Below are 21320 nucleotides of genomic sequence, written 5' to 3' on the forward strand. Positions count from 1 at the left end.
AAATACTGTCTATTCTAAACTTTATGGTTACCTGATACATTTGTAAACAACCAAACTCATTGTGTATTTATTATTACTTTTATTATGACGTGTTTTTTTCTTTTATATTATTTCTCTATTTTTTCTCTCTCTGCGTTGTTGGGAAGGGCCCGTAAGTAAGCATTTCACTATTAGTCTACACCTGTTGTTTACGAAGCATGTGACAAATACAATTTGATTTGAACTGTGGCAGGTGGTGGCCAGTAGAAATAAACAAGGTAGATGGGGACATCTAGTGCTTATCATTTGAATTGCATCTCCTGAGAAATTGCTTAGTTTACTATAAATCTTTCAAACAGTCTCAGTGGTATTTCTCTGTCTCTATGCTGTATAGAACATGTAACTATGTGCCAATATTCAAATATCAAACTTCGGGATTCATTAATAGATGTGAAACACCCATCATCTGATGCAAAATTCTAGCTCAGCCATTTGATACAGAGACAGTTTCCTAGATGCAATGGTAGGCTATACCGTAATAAAGACATTATTAAATGTATGTGCTTTTTTGTCTACGCTTCACAATAGATATAAAAGTCAGTCTTTATGTTTTTACTCATGATCAAAGGTGTGATGAAGGCTTGTCCACTGGAGGTCGACTCTAGGCAGCCATGTCAGAACCAAACTATCATCGCCTAACAGTCACAGAGGCTGGTTGTGGTGAGTCATTCTTCTGTAAAGGAGTGGTCTTTACTGGCTAACTGTTATTTGTTTAACAAGATCATATCGGTGGAACTACCATGCCCCAAGGAGACCAGGTGGGAGACTGTCTTGTCTTCACCTGAGTTAGGTGCGAGTCACACGGGAGTGGTGCAACAGGTTGGGAGGAGGGGAGAGTTCATACAGTATGGACATCAGATTACCTTGAAGAGAAAAATAGACATTTGTATATCTAATAATTACTTCTAGCTTGAATAACTACAACATTTGTTTTTACACAACTCAACCCAGTTAGTAGTAGTTAGTAAATGAAAAGGCAGCCTCCTACTTTACATATGGTAATATGTAAAGTAGTAGGCTGCCTTTTCATTTGTATGTGCTTCAACCAAAAAAACTGCTTCTGCCTCTCTGCAAGCAGTAACATGTATTGAATGACATAGGTGAACTATCATCATCACTATGGGCGGTGGTCTGGGTATCTATGCGCAAATAGCGGTACTTTTGATGTTTTTTAAAAATGTTTTATGGATAACAACTTCCCCAATACGCACAAGAGAACACTGTGACGGCTCTCTCCGTTAGGCTACAATTATTTGTTCGGGTCGCAGTGGTTTTACACAGACATTGTGGTGAGGAGAGAAACTTTTGTTGCGGTCTGTCAACTCCACTCAGTTGTTCTCAATTCCGGGGCACCATCTCCATTTGTGATACAGCTTTTCCCGGACAGTTCAGTTCCTGTTGTTGACATTCGGGTCGTGCTGTCGTCGGTGCGGACAAGGTAGGGAGCTATAGCCTAACTATCCCTCATATTCTACAAAATGACATAACCACAGTTCTAGAAAGTTATACTCTGTGGACAGCGTAGGCCTACTTCGGGTTTTCTCAACTCGGAAAGACACAACTTTACTCACCAGCCGAGACTGTTTACAAGGCAATTTAATTTCCCACCTCAGTCTGTCAGCAAATAAATAAAATACTTTTTTAATGATACGGTTCTAATTTGCCGGAAATTACCAGGCGCCGCAGTGTTCTCATCTCCGATGGCTGAAGCCAGAAGAGAAGAAGAGGAGGAGTTGAGGGATATACGGAACCAAAATCAAGCAACAGGTATGTCAACAATCTATTGTCAAGGTAGGCTACATGTGTTTGACACAATATAATTTCAAAACGTGGACTTTTACCTTTTAACCCATGAACATGACTACTTGGAACAGTGTTCCATCATGAAGCACATGGTTACGTGTGTAGGAAATGATACAATTTAGCTGAACATTGAATTCATATAACTTAGCAAATTTCCAGCAATTCTATGGATTTTGCCATGGCTAATGATGTGTTCCTCTGCTCAAACATTATAACAAAATCAATGGGCATGTGCCCTGAATGCCCAGTTTTTAAAATATTATTTTCTCCCTGACTGTCTAGCTTTTATTTGATTGTTAGTTCTCACATATATTATTGAAAAATAAAATAGTTAAATATATTTTCTGCATGATTTCTATCTGGGTTTGATGGTTTAAGATGACACAAACTGTTTTTCCATCTGAAAATGACCACTTCAGATGGTAGAGTTCAATCAACAAGAACAGCTAACATGCTAACTGTTCTTGTAGACTTCCAGTCATTGCGCTAACACTAGTTAGCATTGGCTCGTAAAACTACCCTTAACTTCCTACATACTTGATGCAGAGACATACAAATGGTATGTATACACGATTGTATTCTGTTGCAGCTAGCGATTTTCCTAAATCCGCAGTATGCAGACACGAGTTTGAAAACCCCTGCTCTATAACTATCTCACCCTGCGCTATGACTATCTCACCTCTCTCATGCCTTCTGGCAACTCCAACTCAGTTTCTAGGGATATATAGAAATAAACCATAGTTCTGTTCTGCCCCATTATAGTATCCAGCTGCTATGGTTGACACAATGCTCTCACTGCATCATTCAGTTGAAAGTGTATTTTATACAGCAGCTGGTACAGCAGTCGGTAAACAGTGCGACAATCAAATGGGCTGGAAAACCCTGAAACCCTGTCAGCCAGACAGGAAGGATGACACAACAAATTGTACATGTCCTGACACTTCAAATATTCTTCCTCTCATGCCAGCCAAGCTGTGTCATTTGGCGCTAACTGCGTTGCTGGAAATGCATCTGGGAAACCACTTTGGCACTTGGCAGACAGGTTGATCCTGTTCATTTTGGCTCTGTATATATTTGCTTTTGTCGTTTCATTTCCTGTTGAAATCACTTCTAAAATGTGTTCATAATCATATCTCTTATGCCACACAATCTTTATGTAGATCTAGAGAAAGGTCTGTAAATGAATACATGTATGTAGGCCTTAGTCATTGTGTTTGGTTTACTCTTTCACATTTCAATGGCTGTTGGTTTATTGAACTTTCCCTTGCCTCTGAATTCTGGTTCTAAACATGGTTCTATGCTGAGCAATTTCCAATCTAACAATGTGTTTGGACCCATAGAATGGTTAGACATTCTTATTGTAGTTAGGGGAGAATTTAAGCAGCAACACCTGTTGAGCAAACACCTGACTTCCCAGTAAAGACATACCCCAACCCAACCCTCAATGCCCAGTGTTAGTTCAGGCCTGGGTGAACTACAGCTGTCTGTATGGGGAGATCAGGCTGATCCTATGGGCAGGTGGGTTGACTGTGTAGAGAGTGATGGAACAGGCGAACAGGAACTGTTGTCATGTAATTTGATAATGGTGCCAACTGCCAACTCTACTGCACGTGAATAGGCTAGCTAGGCTATATCATATGAAGGTATTTCTGTCACAAGCTGAGAGTAGCCTATTAAGGCTTCAGTATACAGTATGTGCTTGTCACTTTTTAAGAGCAATATACATTAGTCTCATATTACATGCAGCCGTATGATGGCATATGTTATCATTGATGATTACTTTGTGCATACTGTTCTTCATCTTTATTTTCAATTGGCAAAAGTTTAATCTCCTTGCATTGAGCAAGATCTCCCTTAGACTGTCATTTCCCCCAAACATCCATGGATGACTGCTCTTTGACATCACCTAATCATGTATTGACATGAGTCATGTTAAGCATCAGCTCCTGACTCCATGTTATTCATAGGTGACATGATCATGTCTGTCTCCTCTTGTCTGTTTTTCATGCAAGTATAGAGCGCTCCACAGTCACAGTGTTATGTTTTGATAGTCGTAGACATAATATCTGTTCCACTTTGACCGTTTATTATCCCAAGCAGAATATAACCATTGAGATTCAATACATGAATAGGGCGGCAGGTAGCGTAGTGGGTAAGAGCGTTGTGCCAGTAACCGAAAGGTCGCTGGTTCTAATCCCCGAGCCGCCTAGGTGAAAAATCTGTCGATGTGCCCTTAAGCAAGGCACTTAACCCTAATTGCTCCTGTAAGTCGCTCTGGATAAGAGCGTCTGCTAAATGACTAAAATGTAAATGTAAACATGGACACAGCACAACCCACCCATGTAACTTAGACCCCCTCATCTCTCTCTGTCTCTCTCTCAACCTCGGGTGGCTGTAGGACTATGGAGGAGGAGGAATTCATATTTTGTCTTCCTTTGAAGAATCCTGTCTCCCTTAGCTGAGGCTTATCACTTAATACAAATCCAACCATCATTAGTATGTGGCAATTAAACTGCCTATTTCCAAAAAGGCATATTAGATTTTAATTGACTCGTCCCATTTTTGTCCCGTTGTAAAATATTAGCTTCCCCACTCGACGTCGACAAATCCGTTACTTATCAATTTGACTCCACATGGAGGCAGCGTAATGACAGTTGTGAAATAACTATTTTCTTTTGTGTGATGGAAAGGCTCTCAAATATTAATGTGGACCCTGTTTCCCTTGTAGCAAATGAGATGTACATATTAATGTACTGTAGAACCTCAACAGAGAAAATAGATGTGCAGTGTACAAAAGCTGGTATTTCAATATCACCCAGAATGCTTCACTATTTCTGCCAGATAGTTTATCATTGATTAATGATAATAATTATGAAATGATGTTCAATAATTTACTTAATATTGACTTGGTTCCTTATTTCTACTGGCTAGTCCAACTGACCTATCTTCATAGTGCTTCACGTGTGTGTGGGGGGGGGGTACAACAAAGAAAGTATGAATGTATGCACTCACTACTGTACGTCGCTCTGCATGAGAGCGTATGCTAATTTAATACCATTAAAATAATTATTATTACAATTATTTCTGCCAGATAATTGTATCATGTTAATCAATGATAAACAATGTTCAATAATTGACACACAATATTGACTTGGTTCCTTATTTCTACTGCCTAGTCCTACTGACCTGTCTGGTCCGTGGGTTTGACTTCCTACAGAACATCTCTCAAAACTGACCCACAATGCCTCTGGATTGGACACAGTTAATGTTCAGCTGTTGCTTTCACCCATTAACCCACTTACCCAGCCATTAACCCTCAGTTCACCCTAAATCATATGAAACACTCCCTTTTAGAAAGTATAGGGAAGACTTTGATTCTACCGTATGAGGATATCAGTGCGTGTTCTGCCTGTGTGGGAAGTAGGATACAAGGATATGAAAACCCCTGGCAGTCTTATGTTTTTTTTGGAAGAAGCAGAGATTCCTGCGCTGTATAAATAAACCCAGAATATGAGAGATCACGTTCCTGAACACACCATGTTACCGGGATCGGGATATAGAGGAAGAGGCTTCTTTATGGACTGACTAGGGAGGGGAACTAGCCACTTGTCTCCACACATCTGTGCCTTTATAGCCTAGCCTCACCCCTACATGGGATGTAGCCTTACTTCTGACTTCTCTGTGGTTTGGTTTGAAGTCCTGGGCCTGGCTTGCACATTATGCAAGCCCATCTTACCACTTGTTCTTTACAGTGATGTTAAAATGTGGCATAGTGAGTGGAGGCTGCTGAGGGGAGAACGGCTCATAATAATGGCCGGAATGGCGCAAATGGAATGGCATCAAACATATATCAGAGGAGGTTGGTGGCACCTTAATTGGGGAGAACGGGCTCATGTTAATGACTGGAGTGGAATAGGTGGAATGGTATTCCATGTGTTTGATGCTATTCCATTTGCGCCGTTCCGGCACTTATTATATATATATATTTTTTTATTGTGTCTTTGTCCATAACCTGTCATGGGATATTTACTTTTGTAAGTCCTCCATAAAAGCCCTCATAGGGAGGAGTCCAAGACCTGGCAAATGTCTCTCTCCCACCACTCAGAGAGAGAGGGTTGAGCCCCCTTCACTAAGCCAACAATAATAAACTTCCCAAAGTATCTAATGAAAGTACTTCTATGGATGGAGTGCTTTTATGCCTTGTTTCTACAGCTATATCTTATCTCAAATCAAAAGTGAAAGTGTATTTCATAATGGTTTCACTACCTGCTGAGTGACTTCTAGAATAGAGGATAGGTTATGGCTCCTGCGTGGCTCAGTTGGTAGAGAATGGCATTTGCAACACCTGGGTTGTGGGTTCGACTCCCACGGGGGACCAGTACGAAAAAGTATGTACTCACTATCGTAAGTCGCTCTGGATAAGAGCGTCTGCTAAATTACTAAAATGTAAAATGATGTGGCGCTATGTCCGGATGTACTATCTATGATGGATTGGAATAGATTAACAGTTAACCACCTTCTATTCAAGCAAAACATAGTCCCACAGAATGCAAAGGTTTTTCATCTGTAGCCTACTTCCTAACACTAAAGTAGACTGATGACCAAATAATAGAGCTATGCATGTTTCCAGAGCAGGGAGTGGTGCTACAATAGGAAAATACAAGGATCTGGCCAACAGAGATGTAGTGTCAGAATGGGTGTGCCCACCATTAACACCCTGCCAATAGGGAAGACGGACAGAGAGACAGACAGTATTGTGCTCTCTCTGACACAGGAAGACAACATGTTGATTCTGTTAGATTAACACAGGTGTTGGGCTAGAACAACCCCTATAATAACATAAATATGCACTCAATGACCTGGTTCAGTTCATAACAAGCAAGGCCAGAAGAAAGCCTGGTATATTTGTATTTTGAGTGAACTGTGCCTTTAAGATCAGAGCAGAGGGTCATTTTGTTGTAGTGTTCCATTGACCTTTCTCAGTAGAGCAGGAGAGTGACAGTAGAGTGGTACTTCCTGAATGACCACATTCCATTTGATCACATTAGCCAAGTCAACACACCAGCCAGTAGGGAGAGAGATGGACCCCTCCCTTTCTCTGTTGTCATTCGTGGCCGTGGAGTTTGTGTTTCTTTACACAGTCACACAGCATGGGAAAGAAGGGAGGGACTTGAAGGAAACAATACACACCGTTTTGGACATTTGTAACATTTGTTTAAAACGTTAACAGGTAGGAGCATCTCTTGTTTCTATGTTTCGCTGTGAGATTATGTTGTCAGTACAATTCACAGTAGGTTATAGGCATTACTTTCAGCAGGAATTGCACTGTATTCCAACTGACAGCTCAGTAACTTGTAAATGAAGCACATGTTAGATATTGAAAATCCACTAGATATTGAATCCTATTCATTGTTCCATTGAACAGTGTGTGTGTATGGCATTATATCTACCGGTATGTAAATGTGAAACGATTTTCTCTTGGAAAACCTCCTCTCTCCATTCTGTCTTCTTTGTTTACCTGCCTCAGTTACAATGGCAATCTCTCACAGACCAAAGTGCAAAGAAGTGTGTGAAAATGTCTCTGAGGATTTGATTCGCTAACAATAAACTGTTACTTCCTTTCACCTTTTTTGTTTCATAGTGAGGTAAAAATGTTAAATTTTTACATTTGAGTCGTTTAGCAGACACTCTTATCCAGAGCGACTTACAGTTAGTGCATTCATCTGAAGATAGCTAGGTGGGACAACCACATATCACAGGCATAGAAAGTACATTTTTCCTCAATAAAGTAGCTATCAGTAGAGTCAGTAACATAAGTTTGAGGCAGTAGCAGATGGCAGATTGTAGGTGTGGCATTAGACATTGTAACAGATTTATTGTGTTATATTGGTTGTAAGAGAATGAGGCGACGGCGTCAGGTCTTTAGCAGGATGCTAACAAAAATGAGTATCAAAATTATTAAGATGGCTTAATGCATGATCTTTAACACAAACGGATGCTAATAACCTCATATGACCTACTTGTCTTATTTATTTGAGCTCCTACGGCGCAAAGGCCTCATATACACTCATATACCCTCGTATAGTCAAATGAATTGAAATGTTAGCTTAGCTGCTGTGCTCTGTGGATCACTAGCCACTAGCCAGTCCACCTCTCTGAGAGCTCCAGTCTTGGCACTCAGTCAGATCATCTATTTTTGAGTCTGAAAACCAGGTCACTGGTTGAAAGTCAAGGAAGGAAATAATGCAGGTAATTCAAGTGTATTGTGTGACTTTGAACCTGTGATCAATTGATCTCACTTCAGAGACAGAAAGGGGGTTGGCGACAGTATAGTGGGACTGTGATATTGGGCCTCAGTAATACACGCTTTAAGAATTACAAGATGAAACTCTAGCCATTGATCAGTATCTCAAATACATACAGCTAATCTTAAAGCTGATTACATAACTTTGGAATGATATCTGTTCAGTATCTTTTGGAAGTTTTCATATTTGGAAATAAGACATGACACATTTATGACAACTTATGACACCTGTACAGCATGTCCTTGGTGAATGCTCGCTCCATCTGAAACAGCTTTTGTCAAAATTTACTTTTTGTAACAGGTTTAGGAGAACTTGCGCTGCAGGTTAGGATAATTAACGTAGCAGTTTAAGGGAACTAGGTTAAGGTTGGGAAAGGGTTAGCTAAAATGCAAAACAATTACACTTTTGACGTCAACTTGACAAAAGCTGTATCCCGTCTAGAAATGACCCTGAAATGTCAAGTGTTCAGAATCAGCCATTGAATGTGTGGAATTTTAGAATGAGGAAGAACCATTCTTTCCATTTCATATTGCTCATGGTCCCCTATCTACATATGATTTTATTTGAGATTGTAGCTATACAGATCATGGTTCAGATATAATGTCTGGACTAATGAAATACAGATGAGGGCAATAACAAAACAATTATTTGTGTTTAGAAATGTTTTTTTTTTTTTTTATGCTTTTCTATTTGCATGTCAATGCTTTTGCTATTTGAATGTCAATGTCATTCTTTGTAACTGGTTGATCAAGAACAGACTAGAATGTTGAGCCAGCTGAGTCTAGTTATTCAAGTTTTTGATGAATGGTAAGACGGTATGCAAAGTCCATAGTTATTTTGTTCACTTGTCCTGTGTCGTGTTGTACCTGCAGCTTACTTTGTTGTTTGTATTCTAAATGAGGGTATTTTCTTAGTTAAAAATGTATTTTTCATGTGACGGTTAAAAATAAAATGCTGGTTACTTTTCTTTTCAGATCGAACAGAGAGAAATAAGCCTGAGGCTTTTCATTCCAGGTAAGTCATGCATATCATTGAATTACATCTTTTCATGTGCATTTTCAAGGGCATTTTCAATATGTCTGTTCTGCTCAGTACAGAGAAGGAAAAGTGTTAACATTGTGATAATGTTGCATGTTTCAGAATAAACCCTAGGCTGTTACAGCTATACCTAGACACCTCTGTTGCTCTACGGTTCTGTCAGGACTGCAGTGGCCAGAACACTGTCTCTTTAACAGGCAGTTCTGCTGATGGAGAGGTTGTGAATGGTGCAGAGCAGCAGACAATGCACTGATCCATCCTCTTTGACAAACCGTCGGACACTGTGTCTACTGTGTCCGGAGGTCAGAGCTTTTTGAATGGGGGACAGAACCACACTGAGTCAGTTGTTGTTGACGCCCCCAGAGCCAAATAGGTTACCGTCCAGGGTTAGGGTCAATTCCATTTCAATTCAGTCAATTCAGTAAACTGACTCCAACCCTGTAACCTTTCTTTCACAACATGGTATACCCTACCTAGACAACTCATTAAAACTCAGCACCTTTTCAATGTCTTCCAATCCAATCCAGTAGGAGGCTAGTGAGAGGAGCTATAGGAGGACAGGCTCATTGTAACGGCTGGAATGGAATTAATGGAACGGAGTCATACATGGTTTCCATATGTCTATGTTTTATACCGTTCCATTTATTCCATTCCAGCCATTACAATGAGCCCATCCTCCTATATCTCCTCCTCCCACCAGCCTCCTCTGTTAAAGTAACGCAAACGTCAACGTGTTCCCATACAAACCTTTCTTTAATCAACTATTGGACGTTTAACGTCATATTGTTCTATTTGTTTATGGGCTTAGCTAATGGTCCTAATTAACCATGTAGTAATGTGGTGGGAGAGGCAGGGGGGAGCTGTCTTTCTCTCCAGATGGTTTACATCTCATCTCCAGTTCAGTTAATGAGCAGGATGTGTTAAAGGTTCTGGGCCTATGGGGGTCTGGTCTGGATCGTGTTCATTAAGCACCATATGGAAACAAACCGGGAAGGACTATCTGGAATTGTCCAATAAGACATTTTCATTTTCTGTTGCAAAATGTTTTTAAAACATTCCATTGTGTGCCCTAATGAACACGACCCCATTCTGTCTTTTTCTTCTTTCTCCCAGGTGAGACTGTGTAGTTGGCCCTTCTGGGAACGTATTCTGGCACAGCCTGGGAGTGGTGCGGTGTCAGCTCCAACACTACACTAGTCAGGAAGTCAGATCAGAGCTGTGAAATCAGATCAGCAAGAGGGGGGTCGTTATATTGCAGAAGTGCACTTTTAGACACCACACCTGGCTTGGTAGATGTATGTGGAGGATGAAGTGTTAGACTGAGTCATTGTTACAGTAACAGACGGACGATGCCTAAGGATATTCAGTGGATTGGATCTGTGTCCTGCTGCGTTTAAGGGTTTTCTGCAGAGGGATTGTGGAAAGTTGCAAGCAGGGTTGAACTCTCTTCAAAGGGCTGGCTTTTTAATGATCTTTCTTGTGCCTGCGTCTCTGGTACTTGTCCCATTCTCTCTCTGACTGCTGGTGTTCACAGGCGCATGTACCTGAGGTAGGCTTTTCTTTTGGTTGCAGTATTCAGCAGTAGCTGTGTTGTGTAGATTGGAGTTGATGATAGAGTGGGAGAGAGGATGTGGCTGTCACAGTGGCAACTGCAGTGCAGAGAGGACCACTGCAGCTAAAGAGGTTTGATGGAACTATCAACACTGTTGTTATCAGCCTTTGGTGTTACTCTGCACTTAGTCAGGTCTTTCAGAGGTAAAGGGGTATATTTCATCTCTTTACTTTATCATATATGAAGTCTAGGTTACCTATGGATGACAATTGAATGTTTTTAAATGTCAGGAGCATTTGCTGAGATTGTATTTATTATTTTTTTGAGAAATCCTCTGTCCTGGTTCAACCCTATAAAAGTGGCTGGTTGGCGTGTGGATAATTAGCGCTATCTGTCCAGTGCAGTCATCTGGTGGAGTCTGACTGTTGCCAGCATTACACTTTTGCTTTGTCAGGTTGTATAAATGTAAGAAATCTTATTTTCCAGTCAAACTCTCCTCTCCTCAATGGTAACTCTTCTCTCTTCCAGCCAAGGACCTCTGTCCACAATACGAGCTGCCATCAAGAGAAGTGAGTTTCTCATTATTGAGTTTGTCGATTATTTCATTATTTGGTATATTCTCATACTTTTATATTGTACCTAGCGTGATTAAAGTCTGTCTATAGCAGAGGAGCCTGGTGGGAGGAGCTATAGAAGAACAGGCTCATTGTATGGCTGGAATGGAATAAATGGAACAGAGTTAAACATGTGGTTTCCATAGGTAGATGTATTTGACTCCGCTCCATTAATTCTACTCCAGCTATTACAATGAGCCCGTCCTCTTATAGCTCGTCCCACCAGCCTCCTCTGGTCTATAGCTGTTGTACATGATTGAATCCCCCAAGTGTTTTTTTTTATGTCTCTTTCAATCAATTACATATCAGATTGAAAGAGATGAATTTCATATCATTTTCTCCCACAGCGAGAACCAGCACCCAAAGTGAACAGACCAGAGACAGAAGGTAAACAGAGGAGCTTCATAATACTTCCTAAAGCTTCATAGTCTGTTTTGTATCTCTCTGATTGAATACAGTTCATCTCTCATTGTTCCAAAAAATCCAACACCATATGCTTCACAGTAAAGAGCACCAGGGCAAAGAACTTGTGCTCTACAGTACAATACACATTTTTCATTTGAAATGTACTGATATTAATGTTGACTTACAGTCCTCGACTAAACTGGTGAATAACCATCAAAGAAAGTAATATGGTCTATAAAATGGCATACAAAAATAGATAAAACAAAAGGCTTATGGTGTTAAACAAAGCAATATCATTATTTATGACAGAAGATGATGGCTACATAAGGCTTTCTGTCAACATAAGACAAGTGTCAACATTATGCCGCATGTCACGTTTGGTTGACGTACTCTAGTTGCATTGTGGGTCATTTACCTGTTTGTCTTTCAGACGTCCAGAGATCACCATCCTGTCAGCCGAGCCGCTCGCCGCCAACGGCTGGTTCCCAGGGGCTTCTGGGGGATTTACGTCAGCCCCGCCTCCCTCCCAGCCCATCTGGGGGGGCAGCATCCAATCAGAAACCCAGGTACTGTTTATTTAACTAACATCAGCCTCTAATACTAGGGGAGACAGCAGGGTGTGTGGTCTTGTCCTGTTCACAGTTTGGGTGTGTTCTGCATGGATTCTAACTTGGATTTTGTCTGATCAACCTTACCATGTTCCTGTGTCTTTCACAGTTTTCAGTGTAATGTTTCAGATGAACTACTTTCAAAGCAAACACATAACATTTGGCAGTGAAACAAGCACGGCAGGTTCTGCATGTTGTACTACTATAGGATGTCAATGTAGGACGGTAGCAAGCTTGCTTGTAGAATACAAGTTATAATAATCACACCGCTACACGTTTACTTTGACAACATGAGTGTGTGATGTGTGTGTGTGTGTGTGTGAACCTTCTCTCTCGTGTCTTAGCCCCCACCATCCTATGACCAGGTGATCAAAGAGAAGACCCAGGAGACCGTTGTCACGCCGACCGCCACCCCTCGGAGATCCACGACCATCGCCACCCAGACCGACCCTGTGGAGGATGACGCCGCCGCTGGGCCAGAATGCACTGCAGCCTCACAGCCAATCGAGAAGAGACAGTCTACAGGTTAGACTTTTGAGAATTATGACTATAGATGGGTTAGGTGACAACGTCACGAAAACTCTGTAGTTGGCATATCATATCCTTGTATTACTACGACTAAAACAGTGTAACGTCACTTTATATCCAATTTTTCATTATGTTTTTTATAAGTGGTTTGAGTATAGGCTAAACGTATTGTTTTTAATCTCTTCCTTCTCAGTGAAAATAAAGCCTAAAAAGCCACCAAGGCCATACTTACCCAAGCCTTTACAAAGTGACTCTACCACTGCAACAGCTGTATCTGATTCTAGTCTCATCCAAGTAGACGCCACAGCCACTAACACTGAGAACCAAACTGACCCCAAGTCAGCCGCAGCCCAAGCCAGCCCAATAGATTCCAGCTGTACAATCCCAAACACGCGGTCTCTTTCTCCATCTGTTTCTGTACAATGGGATGTGCCAATAAAACCTTATGAACACAGCACTATCACTACGTTCTTAGAACCTACAGTCCCCTCCTCATCAGTCCCAGTAGCCACTGAACGTCCCACCCCTCTTCCTCGTTCCAAATCTCACAAACAGCCAATCACAGAGGAGGTCAACGTTCAGACTCTGGTCAGGCTCAATGGTTCCAGCTCTGTAGCTGACACAGCAGTCGAGGCTCCTCCCTCGGGGAAGTACCTACAGGAACTATTAGATGTGTTTTGTCCCGAGAACCAATACGACCAGAACACTAGTGACGCTAGTGACTATCAGACGCCAACTGACGGGAGCGACCAAAGCGAGGACGGTGACGAGGACGGTGACATGGCCGCCCTTCACAGCCAACGTAACATCCGGGCCCGGATCCAGGCCTTTGAGAGCCAGGAGGGCGATGGGGAACCAGAGTTCAAACGACCAGAGCCTCTACCCAGGAACGCGCACCTCAAGCCCCCTGTGATTTCAGCCAAACCAGCCCCAGCCCTGGCCCCCAAGCCCTCAATCAAGAAGCCCAGTAACGGGAATAACTACCAGGGGGCGATCTCCATTTTCTCCACTCCCTTTATTCCCTCCAACCCAACCCCGGCACCCAGACCCGTGCTCCACAGAAAACCCAGTGTAGTCCCAGAACCCAAGGAACCAGAACCAGAGGCTCCATCCCCCACCAAGACAGCCATCCTTTCCCGGTCGCGGCTCTCCATAGCGGCCAGAGCCAAGAGCCTCTTCCCCCAAGAGGAGGATGAACCCAGGTTAGTACCTCCTATCTCTCCAGAGAAGCCTCGCAAGGAGCCACTGGGCCTCAACCTCAACAACCACAACTCGGCCTCCATCACCACCACAGAGGCAGGGAATGAATACATGGACAACCCCACGAGTAAGTACAGCAGCATGCATTTCACCACAGACTTAATTGGTTAACTTAGTAGTATGAGTGTTCTAAGGATAGTTATAACACATATAAGATAATTATAACCCCTTTTATTGATGCTATTTTACAACAAAAAAAACGTCACTAGCCTGCAGTTGGCATTAAAGGTTTTAAACATAGCTTAGAATTTGTCATATCGTACTTATGCAGGACCCATATGTTAACTAAAATTGATGAGTCATCACTGGCCATCTCTGCCTCTCTCCTGACCATATCCCAGTGAAGCCTGTGCGTAGTGATGTGGGCGGCAGTGGCTCCTTCACCAGACAGAGTGTAACCAGAAGACCCACCACCATTAGAGTGCCCAGTAAAGGAAAACGTGAGTCCACCTGCTCTACTCTCTGACCTATAAAGGAGTAGTGAGTTATGTGGAGTGCTCCATATCCACACATGTATGACCTAATATAAAGGCCCTTTGATCTCCATCTGGATCTACCAAAAATAAAAGGTTTTGACATAACCAAATGATGGATTAGATGCCATTGAATTTTTGCTGGCGAGCCATTTTCTCAAACAAACTGTAGGTGTGTATGTTTGAATATGTGTGTGTCTGTGCTTGGGTGTCTTAGTGAGTGTGTACAGTCGACTCCTGATAAGTGAGTCAGTTAATCCGGATTTCAATACTTTATTTACTCCAACATGTAGTTCGAGTGCATGTTCCATCTCAAAGCGTTCATTCATGGCAACACCAAGCCATTGAGTTAGTGCAAAAATACAATAATCCCAAACCCTTGTACAGTTTACAGTACAGTGTGTCCAGTCTAAACATTGATGGTTTTCTCTCACAGTGTTCGATGGGACTTTGGACATCCCTCCTCCTCTCCCTGCACAGAAGCCTGTGGGGTCACAGCCATCCCCCGTGACCTTTAAACAAAGCATCTCAAGCTTCTTCCCCTTCCAGGTAAGCGCTACCACCTTCCTTCCCATTCTACTTCTCCAACAGAAGTACTATTGATCTAGAGTAGGCTACCTACCTTCTCTTCTACTACTAGAAAACACAAGAGAGTACTGACAGTTTAGTTCTTCCTCCTCACCACCTCAATACCGCACTCTCTTTGGGGAAGCCAGAGCCAGTCAATAGCTCCCGGCCCGGCTTGGCTATGAGATAACTGGGCTTTTGTGCACCAAGAAGGCTTAGCTAAAAGGACAAAGTGCTACTTTGTATTTTTCTTTTACGTCACTCACGATTATCTAGAGTCAGTTCCTTCATGGTGGCCTGAAAACCAGCCCTGTCAGAAGCAGTGCTAAACCAGCCTGACAAACCAGCCTTTTACCTGCCAACCGCCCACATTCACCTCCACTCAAATTCACCTCCACACAAAGTGGCCAGTGTAGTTTAAACAATGACTGGCTAGTACTGTACAGCTAGCTGTTAGCAGTGGCTAAGGAAAGGCACATTGAGCAGTCATTAACTTGGTTGCTATGGTTGCCGTAGTTGCTGAGCGCTGCGAAGGTAGTAGGCGTAGTAAGTCTGTTTTGTTCAGGGGAGGTCATTCAATCCCATGTGGTGTTAAATGTGATCTGGGAGAGATTAGAGAAGTACCCTGGTTGTCATCAATTCACATCTGTTTTTTAGACAGCCACGTTGCTTCTTTGAACATAAATAGTAACTACCTTTTTTCTGTTGATTTGAACTGTAGGAGTCCTTTGATTCTGAGCCCATACCGGGCCTCCCTCCTCGGTCAGTAACATCACATCGTGGGTCATTTTAGGGGATAAAGAGGGGTAAAGATCCTTTGATAACATATTAGATACAGTCCTAGACACATGGCTTTAATTAACTTCATACTGCTGTTGATCTCTTCCAGGCCTGGTGGAGCTAAGGTCCTCCCTCCTCGCCCACCTCCAGCAAAAGTTGGCCCAGGAAGGCCACCCCCACCCCGGATAAATGGTCCACGTCAATCCCTCTCCACCCGTAGAGCACCAGCTTCATCAGCAGCTCCATCACCCAAGCAGCCCCAGGCTCAGAAGACCAAGAGGAAGGGACCTGTGCTTCCCCCCAGGCCCAACCCTGGCCACCGTCTCTACAACCAATACACGGTGAGAGCTTAGAGTTCCCACCCCGCTCTGCTGCTGCCCCCAAGGCAGCCTGCTCTGCCCCTGCTGCCCCCAAGGCAGTCTGCTCTGCCCCTGCTGCCCCCAAGGCAGCCAGCTCTGCCCCTGCTGCCCCCAAGGCAGCCAGCTCTGCCCCTACTGCCCCCAAGGCAGCCAGCTCTTCCCCTACTGCCCCCAAGGCAGCTTGCTTTGCCCCTACTGCCCCCAAGGCAGCCTGCTCTGCCCCTGCTGCCCCCAAGGCAGCTTGCTCTGCCCCTACTGCCCCCAAGGCAGCCTGCTCTGCCCCTGCTGCCCCCAAGGCAGCCTGCTCTGCCCCTGCTGCCCCCAAGGCAGCCTGCTCTGCCCCTGCTGCCCCCAAGGCAGCCTGCTCTGCCCCTGCTGCCCCCAAGGCATGTTGGATTTCAGTGGAACTGTTGTGTACTGTAGTAGTGGCAAGTGTCACATGGTAGGCCAGTGTATGTTTTCTGAATGTTTTCTTTGTCATGTGTGTTCCTCTAGCTTGGACTTCCCCATGGGATAGCAGAGTTTGACTACAATGGGAGAGACACAGGGGAACTCTCATTCCAGGTAAATCATTGTCTGCATGTTTTGGAGGTTTTGCTTCTAGCAACAACAAGAACATGGTATGAGACAATGTTACTGACTACTGTATTTAAACCTGATTCGATCACTAGTTTTATGGATTTACTTATTTCACCTTACTGTTTTGTAATATTTTTTTCTCTAAGGAAAATACGATTTATTAGAAATTAATAACAACAAATGCTTCTTGATTTTCTCCCACAGAAAAATGAGTTGCTGCTGCTGGTCGAGCAGCTCGACCACAAGACCTTTGAATGTCAAGTGGGAGACATCCGGGGCCGAGTCCAGAAGTCTCACATGAAAGTCATCACTCCTCTCTCCAGTGCCCCAGCTAAACCAGCTCTGTCACAGGTAATGTCTTCAGCCAGTGACAATGAGCTGTCAATCAAAACATGTCTGCCCTCTTACTACCGCCAGGCAACTTGGCTACCCTCTATTTAATATGTCTAGCACCAATTGGTTTGTATTTCTTTGTAGCCACATACAGTATGAACTTTCATTGTGAACCTTGAAAATTATTTTTTAGTTAAGTCTCTAAATCCCTCTTTTTGTACGTGTTTCTTTAAATTCCACGTACACCTGGATGTGTTTTCTCTTCTTACAGGGTGCCAGCCCAGTTGGGTCTCGTAGAGGCAGCAGTGGTCTGCAGGTGCAGGTCCTCCATGACTTTACCCCAGGTACAGAACAGTACCTACTCTGGCACACTGACCACCACAACACACAACCTAACAGGTCTCCTATGTCCTATACCAACAAACACAGCTGCTATTGGACTGTACACCTTAGAATGTTTTAAGTCATTTATTAGATGTCAAATACATTTCAATATGGCTGGCATGTTTTAATAGCTATGCTTAGTTCATGCTGGAGTTTGTGTTTTCAGTTGGTGTCAGCAGTGGGATTTGATTGACATGTGTTGTATCCTATCCAGAGGGTCCAGGGGAGCTGGGTCTGAGGGCGGGGGATGTGGTGACCAATGTGGAGCAGGTGGACAGTGAGTGGTACCGCGGCTCCTGTAGAGGCTCCTCTGGCTTCTTCCCTGTCAACTACGTCAAAGTTATGGTAAGACTCCAGTCAATGTTTCAGCTATAGAGATAGGGCTGGTTTCCAACTCCAAGACTTAAGCCTACTCCTGAACGAAAAACTGTTGAATAAATCATCTCTATTTAAAGTATTTTGTGTGAGAAACCAGCCCATAAAGTGATCTATAGGATGTATACAAAAGAGTCCAGCTATTTAATGTGTTTTGATTATGACTCTTTTTCTCTATTTAGTCAAATGCACCAACACCGACCAATGCAAAGAAGGCAAGGCCCCCACCTGCAACAGTCAGTGGGCCGAGGTGTGTGGCACGGTTCGACTTCGAGGGTGAGCAGAGTGACGAGCTAACCTTTTCTGAGGGAGACGTGATTCAGCTAAAGGAGTACATGGAAGAGGAGTGGGCGAGGGGACAGATAGGGGCCCACACTGGAGTCTTCCCCATCAACTTTGTGGAGATCATAGAAGATCTTCCTCCTCCTCCACAACCACAACGACAGCAATCATTCCCAATCAAGATGGCACTACCTGGTAGGACTTTTAATTTAAGGTCCACTTCTTAGCTTGAAAATGGAATATGCTGTATATTAATTTACATATCACAGACTGGACCTTTAAATCATAAGGAACCTCGGCTTGAGATATGTGTGCCTATCTTGACTTTGTAAACATAATCAGAGAATTGGAGACATTGGAATTTTCCCACGGAAGATCATGTCATTCTGGCATACTGTATCTGAGGTCATAGTGTAAGATCAATGTCAAAGGTGGCAAGGCCACAAACACAGTGAAATATTTATTCTTGGCACGGGGGGATTTTAGCTGTATCGTCACGTTTCCTGTACCCCTGTTGCGGTTTGTCCACCAATACAAAGGGTTTCTCTAGAACTAGTCTACAGTGGACTGCCTCCACCGCTCTCATATTTAGTAGGCTGATACTTCCCTCTGTGGAATGTATACAATCTGTGCAACATGTTTGTTTCATTAAGTCAGGAGCTCTGTGTAAGCCCCTGTACTAAGACCTTATTATTAATACAGTCCAGCTCACTCTGTGTGCCACGTGTTGTTCTCACTGGCTCTAGCAGTGTAAAGTAGCATAGAGTACTAGTGTACGCCCACACACTCATTCCCCATTCACTTTTATGTTCAGCAACTGTCAACACAATATGCTTTCTATCTGAATACCAATACTGCATTTCTCAGGCATGGTTTCTTCAACCAAGACCCAAGAGGCTGCCAAACCCATACAGGTATGGTTCATGTGGTATTGTTACCAGTCTTTACAACATGACGCAAACTAACGTCATGATACAGCTGTTTGTGTCTGTGTGTATATCCAATGATTAGAGCTTGTGTATGAGAGCGGGAGTTTGAGAGGGTGTCCACTAACATGTACTGTATATCCCTGTCTATAGTGTGGTTGGTCAGGAGTGGAGTGGGCCGTGGCTCTGTATGACTTTGTAGGCCAGACAGAAGAGGAACTGTCCTTCCAACAGGGAGACCGTATCCTGGTCACAGAGCATGTAGACGCCGAGTGGTGCTCTGGAAGGCTCAATGGTAGAGAAGGATTCTTCCCCACAGCCTTCGTAGAGACCAGCTCAGGTAATAATAGGGCATTCTTATGGCGCCATCTTGTGGTAGAAGGTCAATTGTGCACAGACAATTGTCTGCTTGATATTTACATCTCGGGACATATTTATACTTTTGGTTTAATTATATTCAAATAACTTTGCTGTGGTGATGATTGACACATGACAAAATAACACTACTGATACAGTCAACGCAAAACCCACAGAGTTTGAATAAGCCTATATACCAGAGGAGGCTGGTGGGAGGAGCTATAGGATGACGGGCTCATTGTAGACTGGAATGGAATAAATGAAACGGAGACAAAAATGTGGTTTTCATATGTTTGATACCGTTCAATTTATTCCATTCTAGTCTTTACAATGAGCCCATCCTCCTATAGCTCCTCCCACCAGCCTCCTCTGATACATACAGGTATTCCTGGCCTACTCATAGGGCAGCATAGTATGACGTTTACTATGAATAACCTCTCATTATAAGGACATTTAAGGTACTGATGATTCCCTTTGTCTCTGTCCAGGCAACTCTCCAGTGTGGGACAGACAGCAGAGTGTGCCTAATGGAGAAGGAAGCAGAGGGAAAGCCCTGTTCGACTTCACAGCTGAATGTGATGAGGAGCTCTCACTGAAGGTATTTCTGGCTTCTACTGTCAACATTCAAAAGAGTTAACATTTCTGTTTGTTACAATCAACAGTCATACATACTACAGGTACTAGTCCTTTTCTTTCTCTTGTTATAGGCGGGGGATATCATCACCAACTTGGAGTCCATTGACGATGAATGGTTCCTGGGAGAGTTGAGGGGGAAGCAAGCGTTGGTGCCTAAGAATTATGTGCAAGTGCTGTCATGAGTAATCTACCGTTAACAAAGACACTGGGGCACTACGGGAACCATTTTGTGTCTGTGGTTTCATCTCAAGTAATGACTTTGAACTATGGAAATATGAGACCCTGAAAGACGATAGGAAACTGAATATTCCAAAGAACCAAAGTGCCTATTTGCCCCACTGGACTGCAGTAGTTCTCTACTTTGAATGCTGAAAAATTGTCCAGTCAATCTCCCACAGAAGGCTATTGGGCGTCTTTTCGAATGCAATATAGTTTTTTTAATAGTATTTATAAATGTGAAAGGGTCACTTTATTTGGATAGTCAATCTGTATATGCTTTACAGGTGGTCATACCATCTGCTGATAAGCAACTGCTTGGTAAGGTTTGTTAGGATAAGGGTTAAGGTTAGTTACTGATAGTCTGTAGAGCATCTACAGATGACTATCCAAATAAAGTGTTACCTGTGAAAGTAATAAAATAACTTTGTATGACAATGCATCTACGAGAATGGCTGGCTGTAACTGATAAGTAAATTGAACAGGCATTTAAATGACCCGAGGGGTTCATGCCACAACCTTTGCCAGCCTTGTTCCAATCCAGATATGCACGATGTTGACCACACTATTGCACATTAAATATAGCCGGTGTAGTACACTATTTCCTCAATATGAATTGTGGTTCTTACAATATTGCATGTATGTAGCCCCTAAAAAAAAAGCCTTTTCTGGTAGCTAATTGTTCTCAAATGCTGAGCTGGTTCATGAAATAAAGATTTGTATTAAGTCTCCTTGACAATGATTTACATCTGTTAACAGGGTCATTCGTAACTTAGTGGAAAAAGTGTCCGAAAAAGGTTTTGACCCCCAAAAAATGTGGGTGCATAATCCTAACAGGGTGGAAATGTGGATCCTAAAAAACACTTGAACAGGATTTTAACTTCTCTCAAACATTAAACAT

At 42.9% G+C, this 21320-nt stretch overlaps 2 protein-coding genes across 2 annotated transcripts in view; both read left to right on the forward strand.

Annotated features, from left to right (window-relative positions):
• LOC311109953 (lipopolysaccharide-responsive and beige-like anchor protein) overlaps positions 1 to 21320 on the forward strand; it is a gene marked incomplete at its 3' end in the record, with an annotated part of 160036 nt that overhangs the window by 33638 nt on the left and 105078 nt on the right. The gene's annotated exons all lie outside the window — the stretch shown is intronic.
• Positions 1133 to 21154, forward strand: LOC311109930 (SH3 domain-containing protein 19-like). Its single transcript, XM_084188438.1, has 21 exons — positions 1133 to 1477; positions 1717 to 1806; positions 9122 to 9161; positions 11266 to 11306; positions 11699 to 11738; positions 12187 to 12322; positions 12709 to 12889; positions 13086 to 14219; positions 14494 to 14592; positions 15062 to 15174; positions 15914 to 15954; positions 16082 to 16313; positions 16827 to 16895; positions 17115 to 17261; positions 17515 to 17587; positions 17842 to 17972; positions 18185 to 18479; positions 19152 to 19198; positions 19364 to 19550; positions 20056 to 20165; positions 20275 to 21154. The coding sequence occupies exons 2-21, from the start codon at positions 1740 to 1742 to the stop codon at positions 20383 to 20385; spliced, it is 3294 nt and encodes a 1097-aa protein (XP_084044564.1). The 5' UTR covers positions 1133 to 1477; positions 1717 to 1739; the 3' UTR covers positions 20386 to 21154.

Source organism: Coregonus lavaretus (genome assembly GCF_964263955.1).
Source record: "Coregonus lavaretus genome assembly, contig: SUPER_35_unloc_1, whole genome shotgun sequence".
NCBI lineage: Eukaryota > Metazoa > Chordata > Actinopteri > Salmoniformes > Salmonidae > Coregonus > Coregonus lavaretus.

Excerpts from the sequence above, each read along its gene's own strand:
- LOC311109930 (XM_084188438.1), top strand. The coding sequence starts at position 1,740 with ATGGCTGAAGCCAGAAGAGAAGAAGAGGAGGAGTTGAGGGATATACGG. Across the intron at positions 16,314-16,826 it reads GTCTCTACAACCAATACACG|CTTGGACTTCCCCATGGGAT; the intron begins GTGAGAGCTTAG and ends GTGTTCCTCTAG. Across the intron at positions 17,973-18,184 it reads TCAACTACGTCAAAGTTATG|TCAAATGCACCAACACCGAC; the intron begins GTAAGACTCCAG and ends TTCTCTATTTAG.